The 20,368-nt window shown below is 39.5% G+C and overlaps 2 protein-coding genes across 2 annotated transcripts; one reads left to right on the plus strand and one right to left on the minus strand.

Moving 5' to 3' along the window:
* Nucleotides 1-1,465: 1,465 nt before the first annotated feature.
* LOC124145458 (pyridoxal phosphate phosphatase PHOSPHO2-like) lies at nt 1,466-7,538 on the minus strand. Its single transcript, XM_046515224.2, has 2 exons — nt 7,399-7,538; nt 1,466-5,301 (listed from the first exon to the last, which is right to left on the minus strand). Exon 2 carries the CDS (start codon nt 5,295-5,297, stop codon nt 4,557-4,559), a length of 741 nt encoding a protein of 246 aa, XP_046371180.2. The 5' UTR covers nt 5,298-5,301; nt 7,399-7,538; the 3' UTR covers nt 1,466-4,556.
* Nucleotides 7,539-7,577: 39 nt separating this feature from the next.
* Nucleotides 7,578-20,348, plus strand: LOC124145457 (protein CFAP210-like). Its single transcript, XM_046515223.2, has 9 exons — nt 7,578-7,743; nt 9,877-10,103; nt 12,240-12,413; nt 12,921-13,126; nt 14,028-14,238; nt 15,550-15,635; nt 16,135-16,327; nt 17,310-17,474; nt 18,527-20,348. The coding sequence occupies exons 1-9, from the start codon at nt 7,698-7,700 to the stop codon at nt 18,881-18,883; spliced, it is 1,665 nt and encodes a 554-aa protein (XP_046371179.2). The 5' UTR covers nt 7,578-7,697; the 3' UTR covers nt 18,884-20,348.
* The last annotated feature ends 20 nt before the right edge of the window (nt 20,349-20,368 follow it).

A 20,368-nucleotide genomic window follows, 5' to 3' on the forward strand; every position in this document is an offset into this window, starting at 1 on the left:
CCCAATTAGCACCCCTTCCGATTGATCAATGTACACACGACATATTTATTCGCGTTTAGTATGAACTCGTGTGTTATGTCTCTTAATTATGGCCAATTAAATTCTGGAAAAATATATCTGTTGTATATAAACATTTCAGGCTGTCTGTTGTTTTTTTCACCAAAATAATATTCTAATAAGAGCCCCTATTTCTAATTTTGAAGCGCCCTGGGCTGTTATTATGTCAAATACGGTATATGCCATGATAATGATAAACCAATCATATTATTATCCAACACACTGCTCTCTGGGTCTTATGGCTTCCTAACACTTCTCAGTTTTAAAAAAAAGACACTCTAAGATTTAGATTTATATGCTGTAAACATGAACATGTATAACTACGGTAATAGATGTACCCCGACAGTTTCAGACTCTCCAGGCCACATGGAGAAAGGCCGGAGTTACAGAGAGGAACATCAGGTGGCGGACGGACATGTGCCATGCCTGTAATATATTTTGGGACCTTAGGATTTGTGACGTAACAGTTAATCTTTAAATAATAAATAAACACATTTGATAAATATACATATATCATTGACCCCAGTCAACATCTAATAAAGTAACAAGGCTTCTTTTACACTAGCGACAGGAATACCTAGACTGAAATAAAACTTTAGGGATCATGAATATTTTGGGGGATATTTTTTTGTAGAGTCGACTGAGCACACAATTTTACAAAAAATATTCATGATTCCGAACGTTTTTGTTCAGTATAGATGTAAATGTACATGTGGTGAATAGCACTTTAAATACAGGATTATGATCACTATTTCAACGAAACAGATGCAAAAATATTGAACAATGGATATTGTCACTAATTAGTGACATGTAAAATGATCTGAGAAATCTCACTCAGTGTCAATTCAGTAGCGAATCAGCACAATGATAAATTGACCTCTCAACATCCATGGTATCTTGAAACAAACGAGAAACAAGACATTTTCAATTCAGATGAAACTGGCCTTTTTCATCAGCTGACATCCAAGTCTTTATCTTAAATCTGAGAAACGTATCCTCCGGTTTAAAAAAAAATGATGAGTGGAAGTTGTTAAAGTACAATAAAACACTGCAGGGAGAATAAACCAGGAGGGGCAGGGCCCACAGTGGTTCATTCTCCCTGCAGTGTTTTATTGTATGATAAGCTACGAGTTGTTGATTTCTTATATGAGATAAGAACATCATGTACAGCCTCTTAAAATTAGTGAGTGAGTGAGTTGGGTTTAACACCGCTTTTAACATTATTCCAGTTATATCACGGCGTGTCAGCTTACTGTGGGAGGAAAGCCCGAAGTGATGCAGGTCTCAAACGTTTACCACTTCGGAGAAACCCACAAGCACGGGTATCGTGCTGATAAACCTAGAAACATAATCGGGGCGAACCAGGATTCGAACCCACAATCATAGGTTTCTGGCGTGCCCAAGGGACACAACTCTGCACAGCGAATCACAGCGGCTTAGACGACTGGGCCTCCAAAGCCTCTTTAAGGATGTTGATAAAATGTACAAGCTTTAAAAACATTTACCCAAATTTTAATAATGATGACCCCACTGAATAGAATCTGACCTCGGAAATGTTGGACACTTTACGAATAGGTGGGTTAAGTTTGGTATTTCCTGTATTTCCCGTTTATCTGCGTAACCTAGCTACTTCTATGTGGAACAACTTACTAGACACTTCCCTAAAAAAACATAACGTCGTCCAATATATGACGTCAACAAGTTGCGAGCGCTTATTCATATCTCCAGAAATGACGTCATGAAGCAAATTTTTATTGTGAAATAAACCACGCTTCATTCTTCATTGTTCTTTGCGATTTATCTCGCAGCTTTCTTAAATATGAAAATTGTGCAGGCTGCAATGTTATAAAATGAATGTTATGGAATGACCACAGCTAATACAATGCTGCAGTTATTGTTTCAGCAAATATGGTAAACATGTCTGAGAGAACATGTACTGTAAATATTGAAATAAATGCGTCTCCGAATTAATACGACGGCTGACCTCTAGCCAAAAATGTTAATATTAATATGACTCAACCCACCCCATCCCCAGTGGAATGGTACATATCCTTACCTTAATCCAACCTGACCTTAATCCAAACAAACAGCAAATAACACCGCTTATTAGCGCTGAGTAGAGCACATCCGCAAAAACAATATAGTGTTTTCCTAAAAGCACAGTTTATGTGTTTATTCGGTTAACTGGCAAGTATAAGGTTTAGTTAATGCGCGCAAACACCACTCACATATTTCGCATTTAATTCAAGCTCGCATTATTTTCAGGATTTACAGTATATAACAAACAATGATTATAACAAACAATATATAGCAAACCGATTTCTCCGGTTCCTTGTTTGATGTAGCCATGTTCTACTGTAAATCCTCCTTACTTTCAAGCTAATTGGTTAGCAAGAAATCTGTAATCCCAAAATTAACAAAGTGCTGCCTACGTTAGTTGTCTTACATACAATATCCTTGAACATGACAATGTAGGAATAATATACTGAATACACATTACAGATATGCATTTGTTATTTCATAAAAAAAATGACATGTTAGATTTGTCACTTGTTGAAGATTGTTCATGACATTCAAAATTTAAAACAGATAAACAAACATCACATGAAAATTCAAACACAGAAACCAAAACTTCACATAAAACCTGTTTCAAGACATTTTTTGTCTCACAATTATTTGTAATAGAGAAAACCACTTCTGTATTTACATTGTTTTGCCTGCATAGACTGAGGGTGTTATTGAGTAATCTCTTATATATACATTTACCATCTTCACGAGGCAAGGGAGTTAACTGACTATAAAAGTCCAGTTCCACCCTTGCCAAACTATGCCGGTATTATGGAGTTATATTTTGGCTGGGCTAACGAGCCTTTGCATTGTCCAGATTTGGTCAATTGCAGGATTTGTAAAGCATGTGTACCGCCAACTCGAAGTCAACAGATATTTTCCAAATCTTTTCCTGTTTTTAATCAAGGTGCACACATGATATGATGCACTTCGCAAAGAAAGACCCATTTGATTCCCACATAGAATTGGATTATCAATCAGATAGGGCACCGCCATTTTGTTTGAAGCAAATGCAAGTGATATGAGAGGTGGAATCTGATTGGTCAATAGGAGGGACATAGAAGGGACATAACTCGTAATTGCCACTGGTGGAGCTACGATCGAGCCCAGAAAATCGAGCCTAGTTCGACAAGGGTGGAAACTGGACTCTTATAGACAGTTACCTCCCTTGCCCAGGAAAATGACATTTACAACCTGTGTTAAAACCCTCAGTTCCAAATTTAAAGTAAGACGTATCTAAGTTACAGTTAGACAGCCTCAAATTTAAAAACACAGGTTTACCTCCTAATTTGACACCCAGGATTTTATCATTTGAAACCTCTTGATATGGCTAGTGGTTCTAATACTCAACATGCTCAATAACACAGGCATCTTTTAAAGGAATCACTTGAGTTGGGAATATATTTGGTCATCATGATGCACCATGTCTGTCAGACTTCTCCATGTCAGAATCTCACTCTTGATTATGTTAAGGATAATGCACAAGTAACTGGATATTCGTTACAAATAATGTACGAGTCAGCACATCACAGAACAAACTACTGTCATCAAATACAGCTTAAAAGTAAAAATAAATAAATGAAAATAAAAACAATACAAATATGCTGCAAGGAATTTCATACCGTACATTCATTAACCATGAGAATCTTTAACTTGGTGCTTCAATATCTGTGCTGCATTTGAACTAGCCCAAGGCTCTCAAAAGGATATTTACCATCCCAAAACACACAAGAGTGATAACCTCAATCTAATGATGTACTGGAAGAAAAGAAGATCCTAAATAATAGACAACAGTCAAGATATGTTTCATTCTTATTGCCATGGAAATATATATGGAAATATAACAATCATAATTATTATAATGATGATTATGACATAAGTACAAGTACTACAACTAGAGTACTTTTATATACAGTTAACTGAACTAAAGCCATTAAGTGATTGAGTAAGAGGCTGACATTTCTTCCCCTTCCTAAGGATAGTATGTACAGACAGATCATTATAAATAATCTCATCAAGTGTTTTTCATCTGTGATCCAGAAAACACAAACATGATGCAAAAGTAACACTGAAACATACACATATTATGATATACATCTAATACATGTAATATGTCTGCCTCGTCCCAAATCATGTTATATGCATCCCATCATTTTAAACTGAAATACACAAACTTTTAGTACATGTGAACTTAAAACTAACACATGCACAACAACATCTAAGACAGACAATTTGCTTTCTTCTTCTAATTTGCAAGACAGAAAACATGAATTCCACATTTGAAATAACAGGCAACTTGTTATTTTAAAAAATTCATCTATATCTTTGTACAAACATTTGCATCCTTGGGCTTGACACGTCCAGCATCACTTCAGCATTCATAATTTGTTTTTCTAAATTGCATCACATGTCTCTGTAGGAAAATTTGTATTCTAGGGCGAAATATTCTTGATAAGTCCCACAATATCACTGCCGGATTCCCAGGGGTAGATCCGAGCTTTTAGCGACTTCGTCTTCTCATCTTCTTTCATCAGTTTATTAACTTTTCTCCAAAGGGAGAATCCCACACGAGGACAGAGATAGTCCTGTTGGCTCAAGGACAACCCGGGACACAGATCATTGGACCCGTCCCCGATGTAGATCACCGTCGAGAAGGTCACACCTTTCTGCTTTCTTTCCTTGATGAATTCTTGAAGGATGTGTCCTTTACAGAGATTTACGGTGCTGAGCGAGCACCAGTCTTGGGTGTGGTAGTACTGTATTGTCAGGAGTCCATTCTGGTCAAACATAGCCGGATTCGTGAAGACTTGAGTGACAGTGTCCTTCAGACCAAACCTTTCGAGAATCGTATCGATGAAAATGGAATTGGAGTCGGAAATGATGACCGTTTCAAACTTGTCGCTGCCTTTGATAAAAGCAAAGAGTTCTTCCATTCCCAGAGTCAGAGGGATTGAGGAAAGACATTCCTTGAAGTTGTCTGGTTTTACCCCGTGAATATGTAGAAACTTAAAGATCTCGCCCATATATTCAATCCAGCCATTGTCACTATAGAAGCCTTTGATTTTTTGCGGTAGCTCCCCATTTGGAGCAAGACGAATCACAAAAAGGTCACTGTTTTCATCAATCACTGTATGGTCAAAATCTAAAGCGAGCAGAATTTTCTCTCCCATCATCAATCTGGAAAAAAAAATCCAGTTATTTCATTCATGTTCATGAAAGAAATTTCAAAAGAGTTAATTGTCACTCGATAAATATCATTGTGTTCTCAATTATATTTTCACATTCCCAAAGATTCTGCAGGGGTAAAACATACCCATTACATGACACTTGTATATTATTTATCATCCAAAGTCTGGACCAGAAAATCCAGTGATTGATATTGTGGGTATGAAGACACTCACCCAAGTCCCAGAGCCTGACTGCCCGATTCATTTGGGCACCTCTTACAACCAACAGACCCGTGAAGATCCGTGGTAGAATTGGTCTTCAGCAACCACCCATGCTTGCCGTAACAGGCGACTATGCTTATCGTAAGAGGCGACTAACGGGATTGGTGGTCAGACTCGCTGATTTGGTTCATGCATGTCATCGATCCCAATTGCATGGATCGATGCTCATGATGTCAATCATTGGATTGTCTGGTCCAGACTCGATTATTTACAGACCGCTGTCATATAGCTGGAATATTGCTGAGAGCGGCATTAAACAACATACAAACAAACAAACAAACATCATTTATAAAGAACACTCTTATAATAAACTGACGGATATAACACACTGTTTTTTCGGCCCCAGCCATTTTGCTGTATATTTTATCAAAACTATCAAAACATCTGTGGCCACATATGCTTGTTTAAAGCGACAATAAACAATTAAAGGCAAGTGATTAACTGGATTAAGTACGAGCATCCTCAACTTACTATTAACAGTGACTTGGCTATAGCCCTTGAAGTGGATATATTTTGTCTACTGACAGACAGCAAGTGACTCTTGTGTTTGTATGTCAATGAAACTGTATCAATAATATATTTATAACATGTATTTACTTATGTTATGCGTTTTATGTCATTTATGAGATAAATAAATGTAGTACATATACGGTGCACACTTTGTTATTTATCGAGTAACATGATGTGGTCACGTGACTTGATCCAAAATGTCTGACTGTCTAAATGCTCATAAACTATGGATATATAACAAACTAACATTAGTGGTCCCTTTCAGTTCGGTATAACTGTAGTTTACTGTACTTACCAAATGAACCTCTTGTCAAAAAACTGTTGTTAAAGTAAGTGAAAGACACAAACAGGAATTATTAGTAATTATTATCATTCATTTGGGATTGGCTTCTAATTCACTGTCTCTCTATTGTATAAATTTCATGAAAACAGCGCCACAGCACTGTAGGTTACCTGTATATGTAGCTTAAAATGATAACAAACAGTCACTTTCAAAAGTTGCTACTGAAATGATTATGTAAAAACTGAAAAAATAAAGTTAAAAGTATTAATAAAAATGTGACATGTGCCTACATTTCCACAATGTTTCTAAATCTACAATTCGAACTTTGTCATGATACATAACAGTAAAAATTACTGTCACAAACTTTTCAACCAAACATACCACCAAAAAGGAAATAAGTTTCTAACATGTCTAATGCAAAACAAATTTACCACAAAAACACACACAAAAATATGTGACATGGTTACACTTTCTTCACCTATTCCCTGTGTCAACCTCTGGCAGTATAAAAACTGACGGTAGTATGTAGTTTAATTCAGCTGTTAAATTTAGATGTATTATACATGAGCATATGAAACATGATGAAAATACATTTATTAATGATAGTTACAAATAGTGTATAAATACATAACATGCACGTGAGCAATAGAGAAACTGTGTTCAGCGTTTCAACAGTATGCTGTCTTAGAATCTAAAGTATCAAGTGTCATTTAGTCTCAAGTATCAAAAACGAGTGTCGCATGTCGCTATGTTCATGCATGGATGCAAACGATGTCCCATCGACGCCTATACCTGCCTCAACACTGTGTGTGAAGATTCGATTGTTATTCACAGATAAATAAAGCAGCATGTTACTGATGTAAGTTATGCGATTTTATGAGCAAACAAGTTGTTTTCAGTAAATGCAAGACTCCAAGAACATTAGGAGGGTATCAAAACACTTCAAAAATGTCTAGCTGTTTTCTGTTCAGCACTCTTAGGGCAGGCCTAGTCTTATCAGTAACGGCGAAGTATGAAGGAATTGACACTCACGTTATAGTCAGCTAAAATTGTGGTTACAGATGTAACAATAGCATGACTTCAAGCACTGGACTTCTTTGCACAAAATAACTGATTTTTGTACGTCTCACAAAAGGATAGTTTATTTTCACTGTAAATAACTAACTAGAGTTATTCGCCCTTGGTCGAAGGTCAAATAAACGGAAGTGACGTACTGGATACATGGATGTTTGCCTAACTACCAACAAGGAGGCATTTATGGTAGAATGTTGTGTGGAAATCGTTGGTGTTAGTCGACTTTAAAAAGTAAAAACAGGAGTCTGAAATTCACCATGTCTGCCAAAGTACTGCACGGTCGTAGAAAGGGACAAGAAAGAGGTAAATCTTTCATGAGCTCAACCATAATTATATTTTGAGTGCGTCTCTTTTGTTTATTATTGTGAATGACAGGGAGTAAATAACTAGAAGTGATATCCTCGCAATCTAATTAATTTTATAATCAACCGATTTATAAACGTTCAGTATGTAATTGTTATTGTAGTACGCTGGTATTTTGATTGGTAATTTATGCTTTTCGAGTAGATCAAGAAATAAGTTCATATTAACAGTGGCCGATTGATAGGATGTGCATACATTGGAGATCTTTAACATAGTCTTAATAGCAATGCTCCATGTATACTTAGCAAACTCCACAATGACAAGAAAGATAAGAAAATCAAAGGTATTAGTTTTACCTCCATACCCCCAGTATTTAATTTAAGCATGTTTTATTGTTGAAAACAATCTTGATCAGAAGGAAGTTCAGTTTAAACATTAAACTTCAGTCAACTGCTTTACTGGGTTCCCGTCTTCATCGTTTTCTGAGATGTGTGTATTTAAGCGGGTGCAGGCTAAAACGGCACCTTAGCAAAACGTCACCGATTTCTCTGGCGAAAACGGCACCGCAGTTAGCGAAATCGGCTACTATGTGTCGGGCGAAAACGGCACCTCTATTTAAAGAACGATAACAACGATTTTTGTAGTAATATATAGGGTTTATTTACATGTCATTTGATGTAATACATTGTATTTCCCGTTTTCACAGATAAGTAAATATGTTCATATATACAGTTTTGTGGCATGTCCATCATCATCATCATCATCATCATCATCATCATCATCATCCTCTTCACAATATTGGTCCATGTACAACCGAACATTGTGAGAGTACTTGGGTCAGGGAGAGATCTCAGTCTCCATCCTATAGTTGGAGTAGAGGCTAATTTCTAATTTTGTTTGGCGTTTGCAAGTTACAATGTAAGTTTAATATCATTTATTTGACCAAGGTAAAACAAAAAATAAGGTGCCGTTTTCGCCAATCGGTGCCGTTTTGCTTAGGTGCCGTTTTCGCTATAACCCATCTAAGCAAGTATGTGCAAGAATGCCCAATTCCATCAGATCTCTTTTAGAGGCCAAAGAACATTAAATATAAACAAGAGTGAAAAGTTTATTTCTAAAACTCAACGTATGTGTAACCTAGAAATTGTATTTCTTTCCTTCCCCCCAGGTTTATAACAACACGGCAACAAATATGGCATCCATAAAATCCTCTCACTTCTCACCATAATGTTTGGTACTGATGTTGCCAAAGTGACTAGCTCTTGTCAAATCTCATTGGTGAAATTACTATATTTTCTTGTGTATACTATGCACATCCTATTTTGGAACTTAGTTTAAAATCTTGCATGCATAGTGCAGTCAAATATTTCATAGTTTTGCTCTAGATCATATTTTGTAAAATTATAAACCTCAAGGTAAATTTGCATATTGTGATACTTTACCAGCCATGGTTATTTGAAACTTTCGTTGTATTTCTCTTCACATAAGGCCTTTCTGAGATGTTGTACTCTGTCATCTTGTATAAGCTCCTCAAATTGTGTTGGTTTCTGATATATTGCTTTTCTCGACCAAGAAAAAAACTTTAGGAGTGTGCAGGCTACAGAGCAAACAGTGTGAGGGCTGCTAAAATAAGTCCAAGTGCTCTAGTGTTTTTTGTATTACAATATATTAACCAAGGAACCGCCCCCATATAGCTGGGATGTTGCTGAGCGTGGTGTCAAACAACAAAAAATCAAACAAACCAAGTAAATTAAAGAAGAAAATATGATAATTAATTTGATTTCAATAATATAGCCTTGCCTAGTTCCAGGCTATCATGAGTGAGTAAATAGCGCTTTAAGCCACGTCTGCAATATTGTACTTCTTTGCTGCAATCATCATCAGTACCTTAAAAAACCCAAAGCATCTGCATTTGTGGCACTTTTCATGATAAAAGACATTTTATGTTTTATAAAGGAAGTTCCAATCAAATTTCTAATGGGGACTTCTAAAACCTTCATATCATCAGCATATAAAGAAAGGAAAACAACTACATGGTTTTTTGGTTTCATAATTTTTTAGGCCATATTGATTTATACCAAAAATCATATTGTTACAAACAAATTTGTAAATTCACGATGCATGTTTTTTCAGGTGGCCAGAAAATGCCCATCGAGATACAGAATGCCACCTTACAATTACAAAGTGGAGCCGACCTACGGCAGGTCACAGTGTTGTCCAAAACAGACTGGGAAAGGATACAGCGAGAGCTAAATAGAAGGCAAATTGAGGAGGATCGGATCAGGAGGATCACGGAAGAACGCGAAGAACAGAAAAACAGATCAAAAGAAATGGTCAAAAACTGGGGCAATACCATTGCTGTAAGAGAACGTTTACATAAATATAAATCAAATTCACATACAAGATCATGATTATAATGAAACACAAAAATACAACAACACATACAAAGAATAGTCATAGAAATTGAAAACATTTAATGCAATGTTTTGCTCTGTTTGAAACAGTTAATTTGATTTATATTATATCATATTTAGAGAATTATGAACATGTGACCGTATGTGTAAGTATGCTTGTCTTCTGTTACTTGACTGACTACATCGGGGCTACTGATAAGCTGCGTATTTGATAAAATACCCCCCCCAAATATTTAAAACCCAATTACTTTGATTAAACTTGCGTCGGAAACCCATGCATTAAAGGAAAAACTAAAATGTATAAAAACAGCATGCGTAAATACCCAATGAAGCTTTTTCAGAGCTAATTTCTGAAACACAATTACAAGCTAATTTAATTTCCAAGTCAAGACTATATTTAGAACCTTTATATACATCAAAAACATTATTTCATTTTTTTTGAAATCTCAAAATGTTAGCTCATTTTGAGAAAAACCCAATAGAGCGATGAAGAGATGAGTGAAAAAAAAAAAGTTACTCAATGAAAAGTGTAATAACCCAATTAAAATAGAAAACTTCGAGTAAAAACTCAATTGCTCAAAAACCTATCTGGAGCTCTGCTACATTGTTAAGGCTAGTGCTGGCTCTGTTTTGCCCAAACCATATTGCAACTGTAACAGCAGCGTTAGAAATTGGCACTAGTCCTGTTGACCTTACCAAACTGCCCAATAGTTGAAGTATCATAAGGACTTGTAGAAATTTGCCATTTTTAAGGGTTTCGCTATATGTTATCATTATGAGGACTAGTGGACTATGTTAGTTTCTATTGCTGTAACACTCACCGACTCTAGCAGTTTGGAATCTCAGGAAAACACTTATGGTACAGCCCGTATCTCCGTGCTGCTCCCTATAAACAATTTCGATTTTGACTTTTCGCTCCTCAGAGCCCCGGGCTGTCCCAGAGTGTTCCATAGGCCCAAGGGGGTATTGGGTGGTCAGGCTCACTGACTTGATTGATGCATGTCATTGCATCCCAATTGTGTAAATTGATGCTCATGATGATAATCACTGGATTGTCTGGTTGAGACTTTATTATTTACAGACTGTCGTCATATGGCTGGAATATTGCTGAGTGCAGCATTAAACAACAAACAAACATGCAGGGTTTCAGATTTCAGGTCTTTGATGTGGGAGGCAAATATATAAAAATAAATATAGCTTGTCATAAACATGACTAATTTAACAAAATAAACTCTCGAAATACAAATTTGGTTGTTTGTTTGTTTGTGGTTTAACGCCGCACTCAGCAACACCCCTATATGACGGCAGTTCCTAAGAAAATGTATTGTCATCATTATAAGGACAAGTGGACGCTGCCACTGCTTTTACAGCAAGCATGGGTTGCGGAAGACCTATTCTACCCCGGATCTTCATGCATAGAAAATTACAAGTTGCGAAAATGCAAACAAAAGACTCTCAACATATGTATTTTTATAACTGAGTAGAATGTTTTAGTTTTTGTTCAACAAAGTTAATGTGCATCTTCCCAAGGCAAGAGAGTTAACTGACTATAAAAGTTCAGTTTCCACCCTTGCCGAACTAGGCTAGTATTATGGAGTTACAATTTGGCTGGACTAACGAGTTTATGCATAGTCCAATCAAAAGCGTGCAACGAAATCGAAATCCGGTTCGTAAACTGTCTTGCAGATTTCCGTCGACTGCAGGATTTGCAAAGCATGTGCACCGCCAACTCGTTGTCAACACATATTTTCCAAATCTTTTCATGTTTTTAATCAAGGTGCTCACGCATTTCGCGATGTGAGACCCGTTTTATCACAGACCTTGATTATCGATCAGATCGTCTTGACTGGGCGCCACTGTTTTGTTTGAAGTAAATGCAAGTGATACGAGAGGTGGAATCTGATTGGTCTAAAGGAGAGGCTTAGAAGGGACATAACTCGTAATAGCCACTGGTGGCGCTACGATAGAGCCCAGGAATTCCAGCCTAGTTCAGCAAGGGTGGAAACTGGACTTTTTCAAGTCAGTTAACTCTCTTGCCTCGGGAAGATGGTTAATGTGATGATGTTTAATGTTCTGCTTCAGGGTCAAAGGCAGAGGAAATTGGAGGCACGGAAAATACGTGAACGGAGAGAGGAGGAAGAAAGAGTGAAAGTTGACTTGGAGGAAGCTCAGTATCAGGCTGCCCAGAGAAGAGAGGCCATTGAGAAAGCTAAGACACAACAGTATTATCAAACAGATCGAGTCAAGGCATTCCATGTAAGTTGACATGGGACCCAAGCTGTATATTTTAGAACCAGCCTTTCTTTCTTTTTTGGTTTAAGACATCTGCCCAAAAATTGAAGGTCGGTAGGTCAAGAAAAATGTTTGGATTTTCTTATAATGAATGTAAAGTAGTGGGGTGGAGGGGGGTGGGGTGGGAAATTGGCAGGGGTTGGGAGAGAACAAGGGGGAAAAAGTAGTTTAGAGTTACCTCCCTTTTGTTATGGACACCGATCACTCAAAAAAAATGCACACATCTACAAACTTTTGTAGCTTAAGATTGCCATCAACAGTGATGACAAATTCCAAAAGATTGGGATTAAAATTAACAGTGAAAATATTACAATAAAATGACTGAACCCAACATACCCACACGATTCAACTCTATTCCCCTCATCTTCAATATCATTCAAACATCTTTTTGCAAACATTATGTAGAAATAGAAGCGTAATAATTTGCAGAAGACCAGCCATTTTCCAAATTGAATCAATTTCCTTCTCCAGGGGGCGCTGCTGCTCACGGAGGTGTTGAAGGAACGCGAGGCTCAGCTGGAACTTAAGCAGCTGAAAGAGCGAGCCAGTGAGGGCAAGGATCAGGAGTGGCTTGAGATCACTCGGAGGGAGTATGAGGAAGGGATCCAGAAGGACCATGCCAAGGCCGCAGACAGAATCTCTGCTGCAAGAGAAACAGCCGATTTCCAGAAGGCACAGTAAGCCTTTTTTTTATTTTATTGTTTTGGATTAATGTTTTCAAATAAATGTCTATTACTTGCAACACTTGGGGCTTTCCTTCCTCATTCAGCTACCACTCTGTTGTATAACTGAAATGGGGGCAGGGGTGGCCCAGTGCGTCTCATCTAAAGCACCGATGTTCTGAGTTCTGCCTGTGGGCTTGTGCGAAAACTGTGATTGTGGGGGTCGAATCTTGGTTCGCCCCGATTATGTCCTGGGTTTGTCAGCACCATACCCATGCTCGTGGTTTCATCATAGTGGTAAACATCTGTGGCCTGCATCAATTTGGGCTTTCCTCCTAAATTAGTGAGTGAGTGAGTATGGTTTTAAGCCGCTATTCCTTAAGCAATATTCCAGCAATCCTCCCACATTTAGCTGACACACTGTGATATGAGTGGAATACTGTTCAAAGTTGTGTTGAGTCACTCACTCACTCTTACTGAAATACTGACCCGTGTATGTCCGGGGTAGAATAGGTCTTCAGCAACCCGCGCTTGCCGTAAAAGGCGACTATGCTTGTCTTAAGAGGCGACTAACGGGATCGGGTGGTCAGGCTCGCTCATAATGTCAACTGTCACTGGATTGTCTGATCCAGACTCGATTACTTACAGACCGCCGTCATATAGCTGGAATATTGCTTAGTGCGTGGTTAAACAACTAACAAACAAACTGAAATACTCTCTAAAGTGGGATTACATCCTAACTCACACATATTACAGGAGAGGTTGGCTAGCAATTGTTGTTTGTTTTACAGACTGGAAAGGTTCATGTGCAATCAAGGCTTCAGTTTGTGGAGTTCATTCTCTGTTTCCCCATTCTTGATGTTGGCTAGAAGGTGTTGGAAATTGTGTCAGATAATACCTCCTGCCTGTATTGCAGAGTAAGAGAGCACATGATTCAGGCTGAGAAGGAACAGGATGATGATTGCCTTGAGGGCAGAGAGCTGAAGACCCTGGCCTTGCAGCACCAGGTAGAGAAGGAGAGGCTCGAGAACATCCGCCGGGATGAGAGGAAGCAGATGATCGTGGACAACCTGCAGCAGCAGCAGGACGTCATCAGGATGAGGGACATCAACCAGCTGCAGGAGGAGGTCAGTGTAGGGTGGGGACTTGTTTAGAGGGGAGGGAGGGATGAGGGACATTAACCAGCAGCAGGAGGAGGTCAGTGTAGGGTGGGGCCTCGTGTAGAGGGGAGGGAGGGATGAGGGACATCAACCAGCAGGAGGAGGAGGTCAGTGTAGGGTGGGGCATCATGTAGAGGGAGGGAGGGATGAGGGACATCAACCAGCAGGAGGAGGAGGTCAGTGTAGGGTGGGGCCTTGTTTAGAGGGGAGGGAGGGATGAGGGACATCAACCAGCAGCAGGAGGAGGTCAGTGTAGGGTGGGGCCTCGTGTAGAGGGGAGGGAGGGGTGAGGGACATCAACCAGCAGCAGGAGGAGGAGGTCAGTGTAGGGTGGGGCCTTGTGTAGAGGGGAGGGAGGGTTGAGGGACATCAACCAGCAGGAGGAGGAGGTCAGTGTAGGGTGGGGCCTTGTGTAGAGGGGAGGGAGGGATGAGGGACATCAACCAGCAGGAGGGGGGCAGTGTAGGGTGGGGACTTGTGTAGAGGGGAGGGAGGGATGAGGGACATCAACCAGCAGCAGGAGGAGGTCAGTGTAGGGTGGGGCCACGTGTAGAGGGGAGGGAGGGATGAGGGACATGAACCAGCAGGAGGAGGAGGTCAGTGTAGGGTGGGGCCACGTGTAGAGGGGAGGGAGGGATGAGGGACATCAACCAGCTGGAGGAGGAGGTCAGTGTAGGGTGGGGACTTGTGTAGAGGGGAGGGAGGGATGAGGCACATGAACCAGCAGGAGGTCAGTGTAGGGTGGGGCCACGTGTAGAGGGGACGGAGGGAGGAGGGACATCAACCAGTAGCATCAGTTCAGCAATAGGGTAGGGCATTAGGTAGATGAGACTTGTGAGACTTGGGATATATAGATTTTGAGGGCTATTGGAAGAGGGTTTGTACCTGTAAAGATATTTGGTAAAGAGCCGAAGGAAGAGGAAGGAAAAGGAAAAGGAAAAGGAAAAGGAAGAGGGTTTGAAGGGGTGTTGAGGGTTGTGTTTATGCTACAGGAATTGGATGATTGTTTGAACTTATGGTGGAGGGGAGGTAGGGTTGGAACGATTGGGGACATCAGCAAGCTTGGGAGTAGAGATTAGAACTGCCTGAAAGTGGGATGAGACATCCTTGAGTTAATACTTCTGATGCTAATCTCAAAGCAAACTATTTGCTTTGAACCGTCCATGCTAAATTTGGCAAATTAGGATTCCCTGATCAGCTAAGACTCAGGTATGGTAATGGCAAATTGTCCCTCACTTTGAATTACAACTGAAGAGTGTTTGAATCTTCCCTGTTCAGGAGGAGGATGAGGAGTGCAGAATATTCGCTGCAGCCAAGAGGAAGATGATGAAGCTCCGGGCTGAGAAGGAGAAACAGATTCACAGGTAGGAGCATCCCTTCCTGTCGTCATTTGTAGACACTGGTGCTGATTGACAGTGTTGTGGACACAAGATAAAAGATAAAATGACTGCTTTCTGTCAGTTTCGGATATTTTGGTGCTGTCAGTTGAGTTCTTGGGTCGGTGACAGCCGGACACCTCATAGACTCTATTATTGCCATGGTCTAATGTCTGGAATCATGGTCTATCGCCATGATCTTGTTGCCATCATCTGGTATCATGGTCTGTTGCCATGTCCAGTGTCATGGTCTGGAATCATGATCCAGTGTCATGGTCCAGTGTCATGGTCCAGTGTCATGGTCCAGTGCCATGGTCTGGTGTCATGGTCTGGTGTCATGGTCTGGTGTCATATACTATGCTATTGTGTCACAGGTATAGAATGTTTTAGCCTGCAGCCAATCACACCCTCAGTTCAGTACTTCTTGTAAATAACCTGACAGTGAGAAATCGTTTCCTGACGAGTGACGAGGCACTTGATGTTGCAGAGAGAAGCAACAGCACCTGGAGAAGATCCGGGAGAAGCTTGGTGCCCAGATGAAGGAGAAGCTTGACGATGAGGATGTCCGCATCCAGCGCGCCGAGGAAGAGATGGAGCAGAAGAAGGTCCTCGAGGAAGCAGAGAAGAGCAAGAAGGTTCACAAGATGATTCAGGAGTCTGCTGAACACAGAAACAAGCAGGTGACAGTGCAGGGGATTTACTGTTTAGGAGTTGTTGTTTTTTCCCTGCTGTATCATGGTGTGATTAAGCCGGAAGTCTGGCATTTCACTGGCAGACACTGGTAACAATGTGACATGGAATCTCATGGACATCATCTTTCTTAATCTCATTAAAATCAGATCTAAGTTCTCGCTGCCTCTAAACAAAGATCTGAGGATATCCCATTTCACGAACTTTGACCGACCACTGAAATGACTAACAAGAAGTCGACATCAGCCAGTTAGAAAGCAGCTTTCTCGAGCTTTACGGCACTCGTTTCAACCTGGCGACTTCCATTTCAGACTATGCTTGAAAAATATGTTGACACAGTTCTCGATTAAAATTTTGAAAACTGAACAAACGAACATTCCGGAATGTCTAATATATGGTGGAGATTGTATGGCAGTGCTTCCCACGTACTGTGCAACGCCGACTCCATTCAAATGTTTATCCTACGGAAGCGAGAGATAGGCGATAATTTTGATGGAATTAGTCGTACGGGCCATAACTGTCGTTTGGAATACACTGTGTTAACGTTTTCGAGGTTGCATGATATGAAAACACATTCCGACTGTCACTTTCATGATCTGGTAAGCGGCGCTTTGATTGGTTGGATGAAAGGTCGTTCTGACGTGACCTGTAATGGGATGTCCTCAGATCTTTGTCTAGTGATAGCGAGAACTAAGATCTGATTTTAATGCGATTGTCATCTTTCTATGTCTGATGGTATCAAGTTATCAAGCAGAAATGGAATACTTAATCATGTTGACTTACCCAAAATATAGTAACAAGCCAGGCTATCCGTTTTATAGTATGCAATCCACATCTCAGACAGCATGTTGGTATGAGTCATTAACACTGTCGTTTGTGTCATTTATGATGGTTTCTAATGGTTACTGTTATTGCTACTCTCAAACCAGTTGTTACATTAAGTACTCTCTAACCACTGGTATTTTCCTGTAGATGAAGGAGTTGGAAGAGAAGAAGAAGTACGAGCGGCGTGAGGAACTTGAAATGGTCCATCTGAAGAAAGCTGCCGATGAAATTTTCCAAAGGAATGAGGAGGAAAAGCAGCGAAGGAAGCGGAACAACGCCAGCGAGCTGAAGGACTTCCATGAGAAGCAGCTGGTGAGTCTCTTTCATAAGGCTTTCATTTTGCTTTAGGGAGCAACCATTTAATTTTCCGGTGGGGGGACTGGGATTTTTCGCCAAAAAATAAAAGAGTTTCTCCGTTTTGCTGAAAAGTATTACATATGCCTTGCATTGTAGGAAAAAAATATGTACCTTTTTCTTCTGGTCAAGTGTTCATAGAATACAGTTCATTGTTATTATTTATTTCTAAAAAGTACATTTGAGCACCCGTTTATGTTGGAAAAAATTATTGAACTCATAAACATACAAAAATAATGCTATGTCAAACTATAATCAATATAATGTGTCTTAGGGGGCTATCCATGTTAAACTGCAGCATGGTATCTCAGTGGGCTAGCACCATATTCATCATCTATATTTTCAGGGCTTACATTTCAGTAAACCTACACTTACCTCTGATCCATTCCCATGGTTCTTGCAATCGGGAAGAACCCACCCTTGATTTAAATTAACATTTTACCGACCATGCAATCAAACGTTGACATAAGGGAAAGGGTAAGGGAGGTAAATCATATTACCGAGAAACCAAAGCCACTGCAAGTTTTGAAGGACATGACGATATCCTTTCCATCCAAAAGATTTGTTTGGGTTTCTTGTGTGTGCCTATCAGTTTTTCAATGTTGAATTGATTGCATATGCGATCATTATCAACGTAACTGGCCAATCAACATTGAGGCTGGTTTGTAGTGAGCCAATCAAATTGGAAAATGAAAATCAAGGGCGGGTAATTTGAGATTACAAGAAGCAACAGGATGGGTCATGGTGTTGGTATAGGTTTACTGAAATGCTAGCCCTGGCGACATAGAGGATGACACTTTAATTTGAGAATGACATAACACCCTATTTCACATCACCTCATCCTTGTTTGAAATGAGACTCGTAAATTCAGGACTGGTGACTTCCCTTGTGGACTACCATGTTCTCAATGAGGTTGATGGCAGCTTGGTAGAAGTTCATTACTGCAGACACTTGAAGAGCTAAAGTACGATCCAAGTCTGATCATTGACATGAATTGGTCATTATTTCAGAATGACCGCCGCCTCATCGAATCCATGATCCGCCAGGACCAGTTAGCGCTGGACAAAGCCAACATGGACCTACTGGACATTGAGGAACGTCAATTCCAGGAGTACGCCGGCAAGGTCATTGACCACTGCGAGAAGGGTGGTCGCAACGTGTACCCACTACGTAAGGCCGCCAAGCAGGGGGCTGGAGGTGGTGCAGGACCAATATTTGCAGGGAAAGGAGGAATCCGACCCAGCTACATGGCCTGCGACAAGACTGGCGTCCAGATGCCTCACTATCAGAGGGACTCGACCAACGAGACCAAGGAAATCATTAATGCCAACGGGAACACCAAGAAACGAATGGGATTTGTGTGGTAACCTTATATCCCTCTAATGTTTGAACTTTTGTGAATTAATGTTGTAAAAGATTACTTGAAATTGAATGCTATAATGATCAGTTATTTAACAAGTCCAGTGTCCACTTGCACAAAGCGATCTTAGCTACAACTTTTGTAAGCCTCTGTAAAAATATGGGAGTTACAATAATCTTAGTGCTAAGATCTCTTTGTGCAAGTGGGCCCTGGTCCTATTCCACAAAGTAATCTCAGCACTACTGTAAGTCTGTTAGTGTATTGGAGTTCGGAACATTTTAGCGCTGCAATCACTTTGTGGGACGGGACCCTGATACCTGTTTCAAATTATTGTGACCATATTTGGTCATAAAGGAAAGTATTTTTTAATTTCTTTCAAAATGTTCAATTCGATAGGTTTTGATATATCATAAAACCTAACAGCCTTACACTAGAATCATGTACATTCACCACCAGTATGTAGTTATTTGAAAGGCTTAAAAAAATAAAAGAATTGGTTCTCAGGCAATGGCTTTGGAAAATGTGCAGGCAGGCAGTGTTTTTTTTCCATTTTTTAGTTGTTAAGGCTATTACGTAACCAAGTTTTGTTACAATAATTTCGCGAAATCAAGTTGTTCTTTAGTATTGTTGCATTTCACTGACGGGGTAGTGTGTTCAAGATGCGGAATATTTAAAGATTTTTTAATTTGTTTGAAAAATGGAAATAAAAATGAAACGTACGGCAGACTTCAGGATGATGTGGGCGGTGCCTGAGAACCAAGACTATTATATTTTTAGCCTAATGTTGTTACTTCTTGGTACCTCAGTGGTCTTTGACATTCCCAATATTGAGTCAATAACTATTTTCTAGGTTTTTTTGAGCCATGCGAAAGTCTCTAGAATGGAAATTGGATATTTGAATGAATACATGTTGAAATGCTATGTATTATGCTTCATAAGCCCACTGGCTTTTTAATAAAGCTTTGTACATATATTGAATCTTTCAAGACTTTCCTGTGATCATAATTATTGGGAACATTTTATGAGTTGAGTTTACATGTATAATGTGTGTCTTTGTTGACCAATACAAGCGGATTCCTTTTTAAAAGAAACTATTTTTTGCATTGCAGCAAGAATATTTTCTTACTCTATAAGATACTTGTGTTATTTAATTGATGATGTAGAGGATGTGTAGAGGGGAATGGACTGTTTATAAAGTGTCAGAAACACTGGTCACAGCATCTGTGGTAATGTGTGTATCAATATTGGTAGAGCCTCTTCATCTGTATGAAACAACTGTGATATCGGCAGTCTTCTCTGGATAACTTGAAAGGCGTGGTAAATGAATCTCATTCCTGAGCAGGGAAAGTGAACATTACTTGTTATGTAAATATCAAATTATGGTTGAAACAAAGTGACTTTCCTTCGTTTCTTTCGGTTTGTCATATCCAGTGCTGACTGTACGTGTAAAATAAACTTTCGATAAAACTGAATTTTGTTTATTGTATTACAC

Source organism: Haliotis rufescens, unplaced genomic scaffold, assembly GCF_023055435.1.
Source record: "Haliotis rufescens isolate VD_foot unplaced genomic scaffold, xgHalRufe1.0.p SCAF_10, whole genome shotgun sequence".
Lineage (NCBI taxonomy): Eukaryota > Metazoa > Mollusca > Gastropoda > Lepetellida > Haliotidae > Haliotis > Haliotis rufescens.

Excerpts from the sequence above, each read along its gene's own strand:
- LOC124145458 (XM_046515224.2), bottom strand. The coding sequence starts at position 5,297 with ATGATGGGAGAGAAAATTCTGCTCGCTTTAGATTTTGACCATACAGTG.
- LOC124145457 (XM_046515223.2), top strand. The coding sequence starts at position 7,698 with ATGTCTGCCAAAGTACTGCACGGTCGTAGAAAGGGACAAGAAAGAG. Across the intron at positions 13,127-14,027 it reads GCCGATTTCCAGAAGGCACA|AGTAAGAGAGCACATGATTC; the intron begins GTAAGCCTTTTT and ends CCTGTATTGCAG. Across the intron at positions 15,636-16,134 it reads AAGGAGAAACAGATTCACAG|AGAGAAGCAACAGCACCTGG; the intron begins GTAGGAGCATCC and ends TTGATGTTGCAG.